The sequence below is a fragment of the Eurosta solidaginis genome, chromosome 4, assembly GCF_040869045.1.
Source record: "Eurosta solidaginis isolate ZX-2024a chromosome 4, ASM4086904v1, whole genome shotgun sequence".
NCBI lineage: Eukaryota > Metazoa > Arthropoda > Insecta > Diptera > Tephritidae > Eurosta > Eurosta solidaginis.
Window position 1 is genome coordinate 18,194,460 of NC_090322.1, and position 17,313 is coordinate 18,211,772.

Consider the following 17,313-nt stretch of genomic DNA (forward strand, 5'->3'; position numbering starts at 1 on the left):
GGCCCATTCGTTCCATCAACCTTTACCTTTGACTTTCGTGGTCTTTGTCGACTCTTCTCCTCCAGTACTCGATTACTGCTGAACCCTTTTTCCAAACTGAAGTTAAGTGGCACATCCTTGTTTTTATAGCGCATAATCTTTCTCCGCATATCGATCCTGATGTCATGGTCAACTAAGAAGTCCACTCCCAATATGACTTCATCAACGATCTCTGCCACAACGAATTTGTGTAGAACCATGACCTTCCCAATTAAGACTTCACAGATCACTTCTCCCAGGACTTGGTTATACTCGGCAGTGACCGTACGCAGCCTTGCTCTAGGTAATGGTTTTACTCTCCTGTTGACCAAATCAGATGGAATTAAGGAATGAGATGCGCCCGTATCTACAGTCAGTACACGTCCTTTGCCATCGACATTCCCTCTGACGGTACGATCTTCTTGATTTCCTTTCAATTTGCGACAGAGATATCACAGTACATTCAATAGCTGGGGCAAGTTTTAATTCTTTACATCTGACTCGCTCTTGCTTATCTCCTCCAGCTTTGCGTTTACGGCCACCCAAGTTGGAACTACCAGGGCCGGTGCTGCAATGACGAGCAATGTGACCTGGGTTACCGCACTTGAAACTTTTGGTTGCACCATTATTCTTCTGTTGGGTTCCTTTTAAAGCTTCTAAAATTGCGTCTACGCACTCTGGCCTTTCTACTTCCACACGGCGTGCTTTGAAAACTGGCTTACACAGAAGCGACGCTGTTTCCTGAATCAGAGCATGTGATACCGTTTCTGCGAATGTTGGCTTTGGGTTTGCGTATGTTGCTCGTTTTGTTTCGACGTCCCGTATGCCACTTATAAAGCTCTGAATCTTTACCCTTTCAGGGTATTCCACGGGTGCGTCCGCATTCGCTAAATGTGCCAGCCTTTCAACATCCGACGCAAACTCTTGCAATGTTTTACCATGCCTCTGGAAACGGTTCAGTAACTCCATTTGGTATATCTGTCTCCTATGCTCAGTTCCGTATCGTCTCTCTAGAGCGCCCATCAATGCTTCATAACAGTTCCGTTCGCCCTCTGGAATGGTGTGTAAAATCTCAGCTGCAGGCCCTTTCAATGCCATGAACAGTACAGCAACTTTATCTTCAGCATTCCAGTTGTTCGCTGTTGCGGCCTTCTCAAACTGAAGCTTAAACACCTGGAAAGAAACAGAACCGTCAAAGGATGGTGTTTTTACCTTTGGATTACTCGCTGAAACTGCTTGGCGATTTAGTTGCAACTCCTGTGTATCGACTTCTGCCTGAAATTGAGCGATTTTTGCATCCTGCGCTTCCAGCTTTGATGTTACCGTGCTTCCTGTGCTTCTAACTGCGAAGACATTTGTGCCATTTGTGTATGTATGTACACATGTATTTCGAAAAATCTCTCTTTGATTGCCTGCAAACGTTCTTGCAAAACCCCATCTGAGAGATAAATTCTAAAAATTGGTATTGAAAGCTAAAAGTTTGCATGAAAATTCGCGGAATTTTCCCGAATTTTCTAAAAAGTCTTAACCCTAGAATATCATACTTCGTCGAAACGACGACGCATGTTTTTGCTTTTGGTTTTTCTCCTTAAATTATATGTTTTTTTTTGCTGAATTTTTGTATAGATAATATTAAAAAGCTAAACTGTTTTTGTCTTATTTCATTAAAATACGTTAAAAATAATTTACTAATACAAATTTAAACATCTTTTTTTAACAGGAGACATCCTTTGTACCCTATTAAATATTACCGTAGTCGATTCGACGAAGTATGATGTTTACGTATTAAAAATAAGTATGATATTCTAGGGTTAAGTGTATATTTGGATTGTTGGTGTTATATAATAATACATGTTTTTATAAAAATATCGAAAATAATGAAGGTCGAAGCAAAACTTAGTAAAAACTGGAAAAATCTGAGTGATGATGACTTTTGTAGATGAGTGTAGATATGTATGTATGTGTGATTGTATGAACAATTTTATGGTCACTTTATTATTATTATTTATTCCATACTCCATTAGGAGCTTAAGGATTCAACAAAAGTTTTCCAATTATCTCTACTTCGTGCTATTTGTCTTGGCTTTCGTAATGTGTGGTCTATCCAGCCATATTTACGCTTCCGTATTTCAATATGTACACTGGTTTGGTTGGTCAGCCTCCATAACTCTTCGTTCGATATCGTTCTAGGCCACCATATCTGCAATATATTTCTCAAGCAGCGGTTAATGAAGTACCGTAGCTTGGCTTTAGTTTCAGCAGTTACGAGCCAAGTTTCCGAGCCGTACAACAAAACAGACTTCACACATGCGTTGAAAATTTTTATTTTTGTTTCAGTTCGAAGGTTGTTAGTGCGCCATACACCACGAAGTCTGGCAAAAGCTCCCCGGGCTTTTTGGATTCGAGCGTTCATATCTCTTTTTGCACCACCATCTACGGCGAGAATACTTCCCAAGTATGTAAAGCTTTCGGTATCTACAACATTTTGGCCATCAATTATGAAATTTTCCAAGTTGTTACCTTTAATGCGCATAGATTCGGTTTTCCTTATATTTATTTTCAACCCAAACTTTGACGACTGGTGATGCAGGTGGTCGAGTTTTGCCTGCATGTGCTGGTGTGTGTGTGATAGCAGGACAATATCATTTGCGTAATCCAAATCCTCAAGACTGGAGTTAAGTCTCCAGTTTATGCCCGTATTTTGCGAGTCAAATATTTCAAGCACCCAGTCCAAGACCACAATAAACAACAGTGGTGATAATATAAATCCCTGCTTGACACCTGTAGTCGATTCAAATGCATTGCTTAGTTTCCCATTATGCAACATTCTGCATTTTGAGTTTCCATAGCTTTTCCTTATAATGTTAATAATTCTTTGAGGAACTCCAATTCTCTGCAAGGCCAGCCAGATGCAGTCCCTTTTAATAGAATCAAAAGCCTTCTCATAGTCTATGAAAATTGTATACAACGTGCTGTTGTACTCAATGCATTGTTCTATGATAGCTCGCATAGCGTTAATGTTGTCAGTTGGTCACTTTATCTTACTTAAAAAGTTTGACTTAAATCGCCCCCCCCCCCCCCGCCCCCGCTTTTATTTATTTCTCTGATCAACGCCCTAGATTGATGAGGAGTGTGATGACTAGTAGCGAGGACCTAATTATTTTCTATCTTTTAGTATTATTATTACTTATAATGTATTGTTTTCAATAAAGCCTTTCATATGTCGCTTTTTATTCATGTATATATATATAAAAAGAGGTCCAGATATGAGCCAAATCGGACCCCAAATACGATTTTTTTACTATCTCGATCCTTTTGCAACCTGGTGGCGATTTTTTTTATACTCAGCTGAACAAAGCTCACAGAGTATATTAATTTTGTTCGCATAACGGTAATCCATAACGGCATTAACTAATCGAGATACATAGATATGATCTGGGCGAAAAAAGAAATTCATTTAGCCATGTCCGTCCGTCCGTCCGTCTGTCCGTAAACACGATAGCTTAAGTAAATTTTGAGATATCTTGGTGAAATTTGGTATGTAGGTGCCTGGGCACTCATCTCAGATCGCTATTTAAAATGAGCGTAATCGGATTATAACCACGCCCACTTTTTCGATATCGAGACGTTCGAAAAACCGAAAAAGTGCGATAATTCATTACCAAAGATGGATAAAGCGATGAAACTTGGTAGGTGGGTTGAGGTGGGTTGACCTTATGACGCAGAATTGAAAATTAGTAAAATTTTGGACAATGGGCGTGGCACCGCCCACTTTTAAAAGAAGGTAATTTAATAGTTTTGCAAGCTGTAATTTGGCAGTCGTTGAAGATATCATGATAAAATTTGGCAGGAACGTTACTCCTATTACTATATGTGTGCTATATAAAACTTAGCAAAATCTGATGAAGGACACACCCACTTTTAAAAAAAAAAGTTTTTTAAATCAAATTTTAACAAAAAATTTAATATCTTTACAGTATATAGGTAAATTATGCCAACATTCAACTCCAGTAATGATATGGTGCAACAATATACAAAAATAAAAGAAAATTTCAAAAATAGGCGTGGCTCCGCCCTTTTTCATTTAATTTGTCTAGAATACTTTTAACGCCATAAGTCGAACAGAAATTTACCAATCCTTGTGAAATTTGGTAGGGGCTAAGATTCTATGACGATAATTTTGCGAAAATGGGCAAAATCGGTTGAAGCCACGCCCAGTTTTTATACACAGTCGACCGTCTGTCCTTCAGCTCGGCCGTTAATATGATAACTTGAGCAAAAATCGATATATCTTTACTAAACTTAGTGCACGTACTTATCTAAACTCACTTTATCTTGGTATAAAAAATGGCCGAAATCGGACTATGACCACGACCACTATTTCGATATCGAAAATTACGAAAAATTAAAAAAAAAAATGCCATAATTTTATACCAAATATAAAAAAAGGATGAAACGTGGTAATTGGATTGATTTATGAACCCAAAATATAACTTTAGAAAAAACTTTGCAAAATGGGTGTGACACCCACCATATTAAGTAGAAGAAAATGAAAAATCAAATGGCCGAAATCAAATGGCCGAAATCAAAAGCCCTTGGAATCTTGGCAGGAATACTGTTCGTTGTATTACGTATATAAATAAATTAGCGGTACCCGACAGATGATGTTCTGGGTCACCCTGGTCGATATCTCGAAAACGCCTTCACATATACAACAATAATTTGATACCCATATCGTGCAAACACATTCTAGAGTCACCCCTGGTCCACCTTTATGGCGATATCTCGAAAAGGCGTCCACCTATAGAACTAAGGCCCACGCGCTTTTAAAATACTCATTAACACCTTTCATGTGATACCCATATCGTACAAAAAAATTCTAGAGTCACCCCTGGTCCACCTTTATGGCGATATCTCGAAAAGACGTCCACCTATAGAACTATGGCCCCTCCCTTTTAAAATACTCTTTAATACCTTCCATTTGATACCCATGTCATACAAACACATTCCAGGGTTGCCCCAGCGGGTCAGGGGGTCAGGGGGTCAGAATATACCCGCGGTAGGTATGCCTGTCGTAAGAGGCGACTAAAATACCAGATTAAAGGGGCGGTGTAGGGCAATCCTTCAGGTTGCCAGCGCAATATATAGCTTCTCCAAACCTAATTGTCAACCTCACCTATCCGTGGCGAATCCTGTTTCACTAACAGACGATGCTCTGGCGACCCCAAGCTCCTCATGGAACTTGGGAGTGGGGAGGGAGGAATGGCCTGAAGGTTTAATTTGGCCACATAAATCGTTCCCGAGATGATCGGGCTAGCACCTTAATGGTGCTATGTTACCGGAGCGTACTGGATCTGTATCCGGCAAAGGACCATCACATCGATAATACTCCCTAAAGGCTTCGGGTAGCAACCTTATCGCTACTACAACAACAACAACAACAACAACAACAGGGTTGGCCAAGGTTCATTTTCCTACATTCCCTTATTTTGTCTCCAAAGCTCTCAGTTGAGTATGTAATGTTCGGTTACACCCGAACTTAGCCTTCCTTACTTGTCATATGTCGCTTTCTATTCATGTATGTATTATGTGTTCCAAATATGAGCCAAATCGGACCACAAATACGATTTTTTTTTTTAATATTTCGATCCATGCGCCACCTATTGGAGTTTTTTTCTTATTATTGCATTGTCACCGCGTTCTGACCTATATTTCAAGTTTCAAGCTTCTAGCTTATCGGGAAGTTACTTAACTTTCAGTTACAAAATTCGTAACGCTCGCTACAAAGAGTGAAGCTAAATAAAACCGTTTAAAAATAGATACGGTTACTCACAAAAATAAGTACACACTTCGTTTATGCTGAAAAAACTCAAATGCAGTGGCTCACTAATTTTCATCTAAAATATCGCAAATTCCCTAACAGAAACCACGTTCAAAAAAATGTAAGGATAATTAATCAAAATTCAAAAATGACCATCAAAATTTTCAAATTTTGTTTCAGAATTTCTAGAAAATTTTGAAGTATGCAGTTTTTCAGCCCAATTAATTTTAGTATAATAATATGCAAGCATTTTTGTGCATGCGATGTATGGGAGAAACTGCTCAACACTCTCGCCGAAAAAATTCTGAAAATTCAGGAAAAATTTTGAGCTATTTCTAACTTGCATATTATTATACTAAAATTTATTGGGCTACAAAACTGCATACTCAAATATTTTCTAGAAATTCTGAAACAAAATTTGAAAATTTTGATGGTCATTTTTGAAATTTTGATTAATTCTCCACATTTTTTTGAATGTGGTTTCTGTTAGGGAATTTGCGATATTTTAGATGAAAATTATCAATTAAGCTGTAAGCCACAGCATTTGACTTTTTTTCAGCATAAACCAAATGTGTACTTATTTTTGTGAGTAACTGTAGGTAGTTTGTGTGAGGATGCAGAGTTTCGCGTTTTTTGTAGTCTACATGAAATAGCTATGACCATGAATCTCTTATCTCAACAATATATGACGAAAACGTAAGTATTTGATGGAATTTGAAGCTGTTGAAAAAGGGACAGAAATGACAGTTTATATGGGGTATTTAATATAGATCTCTATGATTTTTTCAGACGCTTTTTTTTTTGATTAGTCTCATAAGTTTTCTTTGATGCAGGGGGGCTGGACGCGGTATTTCGCCGAAATAGCCAAGGATCGGCAGATCATTGGTGTTATGGACGAGAACAGCGAAGATGGCAGGATCCCGAAACAGCAGTGGAAGTGGATTGAGGCAGCGCTCGCTACTGTGGCCGTTAAGGTCAAAAAAGACAACCCTGGTCCGCGCCTTCTTATACCGATGCGGGGTGGTTCCAGGGCAATATTAAACTGATTGCATGTGACGACGCCAGGTCGGCGAAACTTTACAAAGCCGACGTCTCGCTGATAGGTGAGGTGTATCCGGGCGCGCGCCTCAAGGTAGTAGAGGCGTGTGATATCCCCTCACGACCAAGGGCGAGAGCCTGGGTTCCAGTGACGCCAAAGGACCCAGCTGATATCCTGGAGCTGCTCCAGGAGTACAACCCGGTTCTACCGACCCAAAACTGGAAGGTGGTAAACGTGGAGAAGACTGAACGGGCCACGATGCAGATAGTCCTGCTGCTCGACATCGCAAGCGTTGAAGCGTTGAAAAGGCAGGATTTCAGGGTAAGCTACGGCTTCAAGAATATAAGCCTTAAGGCTTACGTTGAAGCCTTGGTAAACCTTGCGTCTCGTACGGAGGTGGTTGAACTCCCCCCCCCCCCCCCCCCTCCCCGTGAAGACGAGATGGAGGTAGACGAGGGCGAAGAAGCTGGTGGATACGCTTCGTCAGGCTCGAGCGGAAGCTGGCTCTCAGAGGGTTGTACTCTGAGGGTCAGCTTCTGAAGGATGGCGATTCGGACGCGGCGCTCACGGAGGAGAGCGCAAACAAACAGTGATTCGGGTCCTTCAAATAAACCTGCATCACTGCAAAGCAGCATCAGCTGCCCTCCTACTGCACCTGTCTTCAGGTGCGGTAGACATCATACTAGTCCAGGAGCCGTGGATCGCTGGCAATAGGATCTGTGGCCTTCGGACACCAACGTATAAGCTTTATAGCGCTCAGGAAAAGGGTAAGCCTCGCACATGTATATTGGCTAAGTCTACTCTTAATGTTTTTCTTCTACCCAATTTTAGCGATTGGGATCTGACCGCGGTTAGCGTCGGGGTGCTAGGGAGGAGCTTTAAACTTGCTTCCTTCTACCTAGCGCACGATCACCAAGGCTCATTATCACCGGATAATTTCAGGGAGTTCGTGAGAGCGGCAAATCCACGAAACGATTTCATCCTACTCGGAGGCGACGCCAATGCTCATCACGCCCAGTGGGGCAGCGGTGATACAAATGGCCGACGTGAGTCTTTATTTAACTATCTTTTAGGCACTAATCTAAGTATATGTAATAGGGGAAATGATCCCACTTTCATTAAGAGGAACCGCGAAGAGGTCCTTGACACCCCTGGCCGCAGACTCTTTCAGTGACCTGATCGTTTCATGGAGAGTTCTGAAGGAGTACTCCTTTTCTGACCATAGATATATAAGCTTTTCTATATCACAGGCGCACACAAGTCCTAAGTACATATAAAATATTAGAAGAACGAACTGGGGCTACTATAAGAAGATAATATGTAAAAAGCTATCTGAAGAGGTGCGAGCCCCAGAAAGCGAGGAGGAGCTATACGTGTTTGTAAATAATTTCAGTCAGGGCTTGCCCGACTAAAAGGTTTTGGAAACTCACAAACCACCATGGTGGTTGTCCGATCTTGATAAGCTTAGGAAGTCATGTAGGGCGGCCTTTAATAAAGCAAAGCATGATGGACATGAATCCTCATGGGCTGCTTATAAAGCGAAAATAAATATATATAAAAAAGCAATCCCAAATGGAAAGTGATCCTCCTGGAGGGATTTCTGCGGCAGGATTGAATCCACATCCGCGGCCTCCCGGTTAAGGAAGGTGATATCGAAATCTCCGACTCAGCTAAGTTACGTCCAAAAGCAGGATGGGCACTGGACGGACTCCAGCGCTGAAACCATAAACTTGCTAATGGATACACACTTCCCAGCAAGTGCGGGCGTGTCTTCAAGTACTGTCAGCGGAGGGTCACCTAATGATCAGCTGATAAGCGAAATCACAGATGATAAAAGGATTGGGCTTACAGGCCTTGAAGCCCTATAAATCGCCGGGGCCGGATGGAATTTTTCCGGCTCAGCTACAGTATACTGCCGAACTTATAACGCCCTGGATAAAAGGGATGTTTATAGGTTGCCTTAGGCTCTATTACGTACCAGTATCGTGGAGGGAAGTCAACGTGGTCTTTATCCCCAAGGCTGGGAAACCCCCCCCCCCCCCCCCCTCCACTCTAAACCAAATTATTATAGGCCTATAAGCTTATCTTCTTTTCTGCTTAAAGCACTCGAAAAACTCCTAGAGGACTACATCAGGAGGAGGATTGAGCCGTCGCTTCTTTCGCAAGCTGAGCATGCCTATACTAAGAGCAGGTCAACTGACACGGCCTGGCACTCACTGGTATCCGTTATCGAAAGGTCACTGGACCTCAAGGAATACACATTGGTGGCATTTCTAGATATAGTGGGTGCCTTCAACAACGTTCTTCCGGAGGCCATCACCTCGGCGCTTACCGATCTGGGGGTGGACGCGTGCCAGGTGGAGTTTATATACAATCTGCTTACGCGTGGGCAGATTAAAACTGAGCTAGGTGGATGCCTGATCCGCAGACCGGTCGGCAGAGGCACTCCGCAGGGAGGTGTTCTCTCTCCCCTACTTTGGGTGGTTACCGTCAACCAACTACTACGCCTCATGGAATCAGAAGGTCCCCAAGTGATCGCGTATGCAGATGACATCTGCGTCACCATGCGGGGGAAATTTCCGCAAACTCTCAGCAACCTAATGGAAGGGGCACTATCGAAAATTTCGCACTGGGCCACAGCCACAGGTTTGGAAGTCAACCTGGATAAAACCGAGCTTGTCCTCTTCACGAGGAGGTACAAAGTACCAAATCTAACACCGCAAGAATTGGGGGTACGTTTTTAGCGTTTAGCGATCAAGTCAAGTATTTGGGAGTCATTCCGGATAGGAAGCTATTATGGAGTGACAATATAGTGGAGCGTTGCAAGAAGGCAGCAGCCGCGCTGTTCACCTGCAAGAGGGCAATTGGCCCTGGGTTTCTCCCCTAAGGTAACCTACTGGATTTATACAGCCATTGTGCGCCCGATTCTTCTTTATGGTGCCTTGGTATGGTGGCCTGCACTAGCTAAAACTACCTCTTATCTTAAAACGCTTCAAAAGGTGCAACGGAGTTCGGAGCTCTGCATCACCGGGGCGACGGCTCCACTCCATCTGAAGCACTCAGTACAATGCTATACCTTCCACCTCTTGACCTGGTGGCGCAGGAAATAGCGGTTATCGCCGTTGTACACATAAGGGAAACAGGTCTGTGGTCAAATGGATCTAGTGGACACGCAAGAATCCTGGGCACGAATGCCCCAGTCCCAATACCGGTGCGCACTGACTGCTGCACGCCAAAGAACGGCTTCTTTAAAAACTATAGTATATATACCATCGCGACAGGACTGGAATACCAGACAACATACGGTACCGGGTGCCATCAATATATTCACGGATGGTTCTAAGCTTGACGGGAAGGTGGGAGCAGGCCTCTTTTCGCGGGATCTGGGTGTAGAGGTCTCTTTTCGCCTACCAGATCACTGTAGTGTTTACCAACCGGAAATGCTGGAATACACAGGGCTGTGAACCATATCGGGTCTATGCCTAAGGATGGTAAACGGGTTTTTGTTTTCTCAGACAGCCAGGCCGCATTAAAGGCCCTGGACTCATTCGTCGACAACACAAAGTCGGTCACTGAATGCCGCAGATCTCTTAACGAAGCACTTCAGTATCAGCCTTATATGGGTACCTGGGCACAGGGATATTGAAGGAAATTGCAGAGCAGACTAGCTGGCCAGACGAGGCACCACCGACCATATCCTTCCGGGAAATGATTCGGTAGGTATACCCATGGCCACTTTCAGGCTTCGTGTGAACACAAGCACTATAAGAATTGCAAATGGGCTATGGTCAGCCATATCATCGTGTGAGACATCCAGGCAAACCTGGTCCCCATATGACAAGGGGCGCAAAGGAGCGCTTCTGACTTTAAACAAATCAGTTATATCGTCCCTGATAAGGGTTCTAACAGGGCATTGCTTAATAGGCACGCATGGTGCTAGAATGGGGGCAACGACCTTCGACTATTGTCGCAGCTGCAGATGTACAGAGGAGGAAGAGTGTCCAGCACCTTCTCTGTCATAGTCCAGCGCTTAGTAGGCGTAGGTTGGCCATCCTTGGTAAACCTTTTCTACATGACCTCGCTGAGGTCTATAGCTATGAAGTAAAGGCTCTAGCAAAATTTATAATTTCCATGAGGTGGTTAGACCCGCTTTAGGCAGGGTAGGGGTCCTCTTTGAGACCGTATAGGGTATTACAATGGGCCCATTGGTGACCTAAGTAGTGAGCTGTTACCATAGTGTCCAGCTCAGCCCTTGCAACCTAACCTAACCTAACTTGCATATTATTATACTAAAATTTATTGGGCTACAAAACTGCATACTCAAAATTTTCTAGAAATTCTGAAACAAAATTTGAAAATTTTGACGGTAATTTTTGAAATTTTGATTAAATCTCCTTACATTTTTTGAATGTGGTTTCTGTTAGGGAATTTGCGATATTATAGATGAAAATTATCAATTAAGCTGTGAGTCACAGCATTTTGAGTTTTTTTCAGCATAAACCAAATGTGTACTTATTTTTGTGAGTAACTGTAGGTAGTTTCTGTGAAATGCAGAGTTTCACGTTTTTTGTAGTCTACATGAAATAGCTATTACCATGAATCTCTTATCTCAACAATATATGACGAAAACGTAAGTATTTGATGAAATTTGAAGCTGTTGAAAAAGGGGCAGAAATGACAGTTTATATGGGGTATATAATATAGATCTCTATGATTTTTTTAGACGCTTTTTTTGATTAGTCTCATAAGTTTTCTGATTTATAAAATGTATGAAGCGTTGCAATTTCGATAAAAGTGCCGTACAATTTACATTATGTTAATACTTTCCTTTTCAATGCTTGCTGCTTTAATTTAGCTTCTATTTCCATTAAGGCCTTCATATTTCGCTCACGCGTCTCTGGATCTTCGTCTTTATGCGTAGTTGAGTGTAAGCGTAGCTCCGAAGCCAAACGAAAAGCTAAGGGACAAGATTCACAACTGTGTGTAGTATCACCAAGATGATTTGCACGTAAATGCCTTTTCAGTAGGTCTTTTGTCGTAAAGCACCGTTCGCAGTATTTGCATTTATATGGTTTTTCACCGGTATGAGTACGCATATGCTGGCTTAGGATCGTAGCTCGTACAAATCTATTTAACACAGGCAGAAAATAAAGTTTGAAAAAATTTGGTGAAATATATTAGGAAGACGTTTTTCACGTTATAACTTACCGCATTTCACAAATATCACATTTATGGGGCTTTTCGGCGCTATGAAGTATTTTATGTAGATTTAAGACCGATTTTGTTTTAAAATGATTGCCACAAATATCGCACAGATATTGGTATTGTTCGTTCTTGTCCCGTATGTTTTTGTATCTGAAAAAAAAAAAACAAGAAAAAACCAAAGACAATAAAAAAACCAGTTTATTTTTTGATTTTAAAAAGAAGCGAGGGCTTGAATTTTGTAACTAAACTAACAATTTTTTGGGTACTAAAAAGTCGAGTATGTTCAAATTTAAACACGATCTTAAAACTTTTCAGTATTTTTAGGCCCACTTACAGAACGACAAGTTATTTTTTTATCTCAGAGCTAATTTCAAAAATGTGTCAAAAATGTATGAGTTTAACCCCTCATTTTAGCTAAAGTCTGAGTTAAAAAACTTAACTTGCCGTTCTGCAAAAGAGCCTTAAAGAACATGTTCGGCTTATATCCAAACCCTCTCAGCAAAAACACAGTTTTTCAAGAGCAAGGAATTGAATTGTGAATTGCTAAAAATATGAAGTACAGCTGTGGGTGATGAAAAATCGCTATGTGTATTCAAATAAGTTGTGTCTTTTAAACTCAGTTTAATATAGTTTATAACTCAGATTGAGCTTTTTGGTATTCGAGTTGAATTTAGTTTCTTAAAAATATTGTTGACAAAAGTTTTTGCAGAGCAAAGAAAATACTATTTTTTGGACATATCGTTCATTTTCGATCATGTTTTCAACATGACGCCTTGTAAAAGCGCATAGTTTTTTCCTCTTCTTACCTTTCTTCCTTTTATTTTCTTTTTTTCTTTTCTCTTCTCTTCTCCTCTCATTTCTTCCCTTCTCTCTATTCTCTTTTCTTTCTTAATTTTCCTTCCCTTTGTTTCCTTTTCATTCCTTTCCCTTACCTTCGCTTGCTTCCGTTTCTTCCCGTCCTTTAACTTTTTCATTTTATTTGATTTTGTTTTATTTATTTATTTATATAAAATAATAAAAGAAATTGAATAAAGCAAATGAGTCTGTCTCGCTAGTTAAAAACATATTATTTTACTTTATTCTATTTTATACATTTATAAATTTTAGTGAATTTTAGTTTTTTTTTATTAAATTATTATGCTTTATTATGACAGAAAAACTTAAAGGAATTAAACATACTAGCTGTCATTAGACCTATTCTGTAACCGCCAAAGATTTCATCAAATGTCTTTGTATTGTTTAAAATAGAAATTTGATTCTCCCTGTGCTGATATTCGAATTGGAGTTGTCGTATTTCTAATCCCACAGCCCAGCCATTTAATAAAAAAGTTATTACTAATGTATAAGATGAACAGACATTAAAATCCAATGTCTATCTTATTTTAGTTTATTGTTTTAATACATTTTCTTTTATTAATTAACAAAATAATGCAGAAAAATTGTTGCAACCAACAAAACGAATAAATATTCCAACTTTTTGTTGTTCTTGTAGCAATAAATTAAATGGGGTTACACTGAAATGACAGCCCTTGGTTGGGAAAAATCTCGAGTAGCTCCGGTACATATTCAGTTAATGTTGTAGCAGTGCTTCACCCCATCCAATAGGCGCAACCACTCACAAATTGTCGTCAATATTCTCTAACGGGAGTCCAAGGAAACTTGCAGCTTCAACAGGGTGGACAAGAGTCAGAGGGGTGTTAGAGGCGTTGGTTTCACATTGCATACCACTCGTATGGTAGGAAGCTGTCACAGTTCGCCAGATAGATTTCTATCGTGAGCGCAGGTCTAGTAACCTGTGTCAACTGGCAATCAATGGTAATATTGGCATTTGACCACCTACCCGTACTCCTTTCGCTGGAGCAATCTGCCGACTTCATCACCACGGAAAAACGCACTTTCCATCAATTTTAAGAAAGGAAAGTGGGATGATTACAAATCTTATACTGACAATCGCTTTGCTGCCCTCCCTATCCCGACTGATGCCCTTCAAGGGGACCGTGCTTTCCACAAGGTCATTGAATCCGCTTCGGCTCGTTTTATTCCCGCTGGAACAATCCCGGATGTCCGGCCACATTTTCCGGCGAATAAGTAGCCAAGACATTTGAAGCCATTCTGCTTCCCTATTTCACTGCAAACTTGCGTCTTGCCAATCATCAGCATGGCTTTTCAAAATTACATAGCACTACCATCGCGCTAAACACCATTAACACACAAAAAAATTGCGGATTAAATCAAAACCCCACCATAGGACAGTACTCGTTGCGTTAGACCTTTCAAATGCTTTTTACACGGTCAACGACGGTACGTTACTGCAAGACCTGGAAGGTCCTCCTTACCCCAAGTCTCAAAAGGTGGACCACAAATTATCTGTCTGGTCGGCAAGCAGCGATGCAATTCAGGAACAGAACATCCAAACCAAGAATAATTAAACAAGGGGTAACGCTACCTTCACCACCAGAACTAGTCACTATCGCTTCCTACGCCGATTACCGCACAATAATGTCCACAGGCCGAGGCCCACACATCGACGAGCTTTGTAATAAAATAAACAGCTATCTCCCTGATCTCTCCAGTTTCTTCGCCTCGCGAAACCTGACATTGTCACCGACCAAATCATCGGCGACCTTATTTAGAACATGGACGCGCCAAATGGCGATCATATTGAATATCCACGTCGATGGCATTACGCTACCGACTGTCTTACACCCAAAAATTTTGGGTGTGACGCTTGATCAGGATCAAAATTTCGGAGAGCATGCAACCGCAATTGTTCCTAAAATTCAGAGCCGTAACAAAATCCTCAAATCTCTTGCCGGTAGCACTTGGGTAAAGACAAAGAAACGATAACATGCTACGCTTCCCGATATGGTCGCCAAGCCTAAAAGCTACTCACTGGAAGAAAATACAGGTCTGCAAAAATACTGCCCTCAGAACCGCTACGGGCTGTCTTGTCCTCAGAACACCACCTTCACAATGAGGCGAGATGATTCAATTGATTGCACCATTGTAATTTAAACATTATTTACTAATTTTGCAGCTTAAATAGAAGTTAGATTGGGAATTGAGTGGAAGGCAGTAGAATGAAAGAATGATGTTCGGAGTTTGTTTTTTTCAATTAACAATGTTTTAGACCTGTTACTAGAATAGGAAGTGCCCTGTTTAAAACCTCGCTTGGTTTCGAGAGACTCGAAGAGGTATTTCCCTATCCTTATGGGAGGCCGCCGTGGTATGGTGGTAGCGTGGTCCGCTTACCACACCGAAGATTCTGGGTTCAAGTTCAAGTTTTCTTCATTAGAAAAAATGGTTTTCTATGCTGAAAGCTGGCGAGATAGAAAAATCCTCGTGGTATGTTTGTCTAAGAGGGGTCGCCCTCGGCAGTGATTTGGCAAACATTCTGCCATGAAAAGCTTCTCAGTGCAAATTCATCTGCCTTGCAGATGCCATTCGGAGTCGGCGTAAAACACGTAGGCTCCCTCGCGCCAATTTGTAGGAAAAACTAAAAGCAGCACGACGCAAATTAGAAGAGAAGCTGGGCCTAAAATCCCTGCGGAGGTTATCGCGCCTTGTTTTTTATGGTGCTGATGATGTTGCTCAAATCCCTTTGACTAAGATTTAAATTTAGACATAGTAACATAACCGCAACTCCTCTTCGCGCTGTCATAACCTGTTTTGAGTCTTCTTCTTCAGTGTATGGTAAATATAAATACAGAAAAAAATATTTGTAATTTGTAATTGCATTGGTTATATGTATGACTGTCGAATGGGTCTTATAACAGAAGAAAATTATCCGTCCCAAAGCTCAATAATGCAATAATAAAGGTGATGTCAACAAAATAACCTCACTTTTTTGGCAGTTCTATTTGCCAGTATTTACGTGTAGTAAAGAAGTAATAAATTTTGTTTGCTTAATTTTTCGTACAAATTCTTCAAGGCAATTAGTTTTCTGCAAAATATTTACTATATTCTGTTGGGGAATACAATGTTAGTTTAATATTTTTGACTAAAAAACTCTGGCATCAGTTTATTAAGTTATTATTTTTCTAAACGCATAGTAAAATCTGCTCCGATCGTAGTAGAATTAAGAGACAGTTATTTATGATAGATAAACCTCTTAATAAATGTTATATTCTTACTTTATTTGTTGCTTTAATTTAGCTTCTTCTTCTCTTAAGGCTTTCATATTTTGCTCACGAGTCTCTGAATCTTCATTTTCATGTGTTTTCAAGTGCAAACGTCGCTCCGAAGCTAAAGAAAAAGCTAAGGGACAAAACTCACATCTATAAGCATTATAACCCAGATGAGTACGTAAATGTTTGTACAGTGTATGACATTGCCCATAAGCCTTTTCGCAGTATTTGCATTTGTATGGTTTTTCACCGGTATGAGTACGCATATGGATCCGTGCATTTGCAATTTTAGTGAAGCTATTTAATAAAGATAAGATGAAAAGTGGATATAAAGTTGAATAAGCACATAAAGATAAGGTTTCTATTATAGATGATGTATATTGGAACGATTTTCCGTCATCCCTTGTAAATTTGGTTTTGAGACAAACCGGTTTCGGCGTTGTGCCATCGTCAGTGTCGATTTTCGTTCAGAACGAAATCGACACTGACGATGGCACAACGCCGAAACCGGTTTGTCTCAAAACCAAATTTGACAAGGGATGTCGGAAAATCGTTCCAATATACATCATTTATCCACCCTGTCGGAAAATCAACCAAACAAGATAAGTCTATTATAGCTTACCTCTTTCCACAAAAGTCACATTTGTACCGCTTCTCATTACCATGAGCTTGTATATGTACTCTCAAACGCTGTTCATATCTAAAACTTTTACTATTTATAAAATAAACAAGAAAAAATTAATTATTTAAATATGCATACATATATACATGTGTATAGATTATGGATGCTGATCCCGGGGTCCCTGTCGTCATTTTTAAGTTCCGAAAATCTCAGGATTATTAGACTTAAATTTCGGAATTCTAGAAAAAAGCATTTTATTATCTATTTATATAATTTACAACTTGTTCCACAAATATCTCCTTTTCAAAAGCAAAACAAGCATGACACCGAGGGGAAAAAATGTTGGCAACATTTTTGCTTATAACTTAAATTTCAAGTCAGATTTTTCATATTGGTGCAAGTTTTTGAGATATTCGTGTCTAAAATTTCGAAAAATTACTTTTTCTGCTGTATCACAGGTCGAAAAAAAACCAAATAATTT

The 17,313-nt window shown here is 40.4% G+C and overlaps 1 protein-coding gene across 1 annotated transcript in view; it reads right to left on the reverse strand.

Moving 5' to 3' along the window:
• LOC137248415 (uncharacterized) overlaps positions 1-17,313 on the reverse strand; it is a 277,648-nt gene that overhangs the window by 241,658 nt on the left and 18,677 nt on the right. Inside the window, exons 2-5 of the mRNA XM_067779354.1 lie at positions 16,833-16,922; positions 16,217-16,507; positions 12,087-12,233; positions 11,706-12,005 (exon numbers count right to left, since the gene is read on the reverse strand). Coding sequence (XP_067635455.1) covers positions 11,706-12,005; positions 12,087-12,233; positions 16,217-16,507; positions 16,833-16,922 — 828 coding nt within the window. The remainder of the gene's footprint in view (positions 1-11,705; positions 12,006-12,086; positions 12,234-16,216; positions 16,508-16,832; positions 16,923-17,313) is intronic.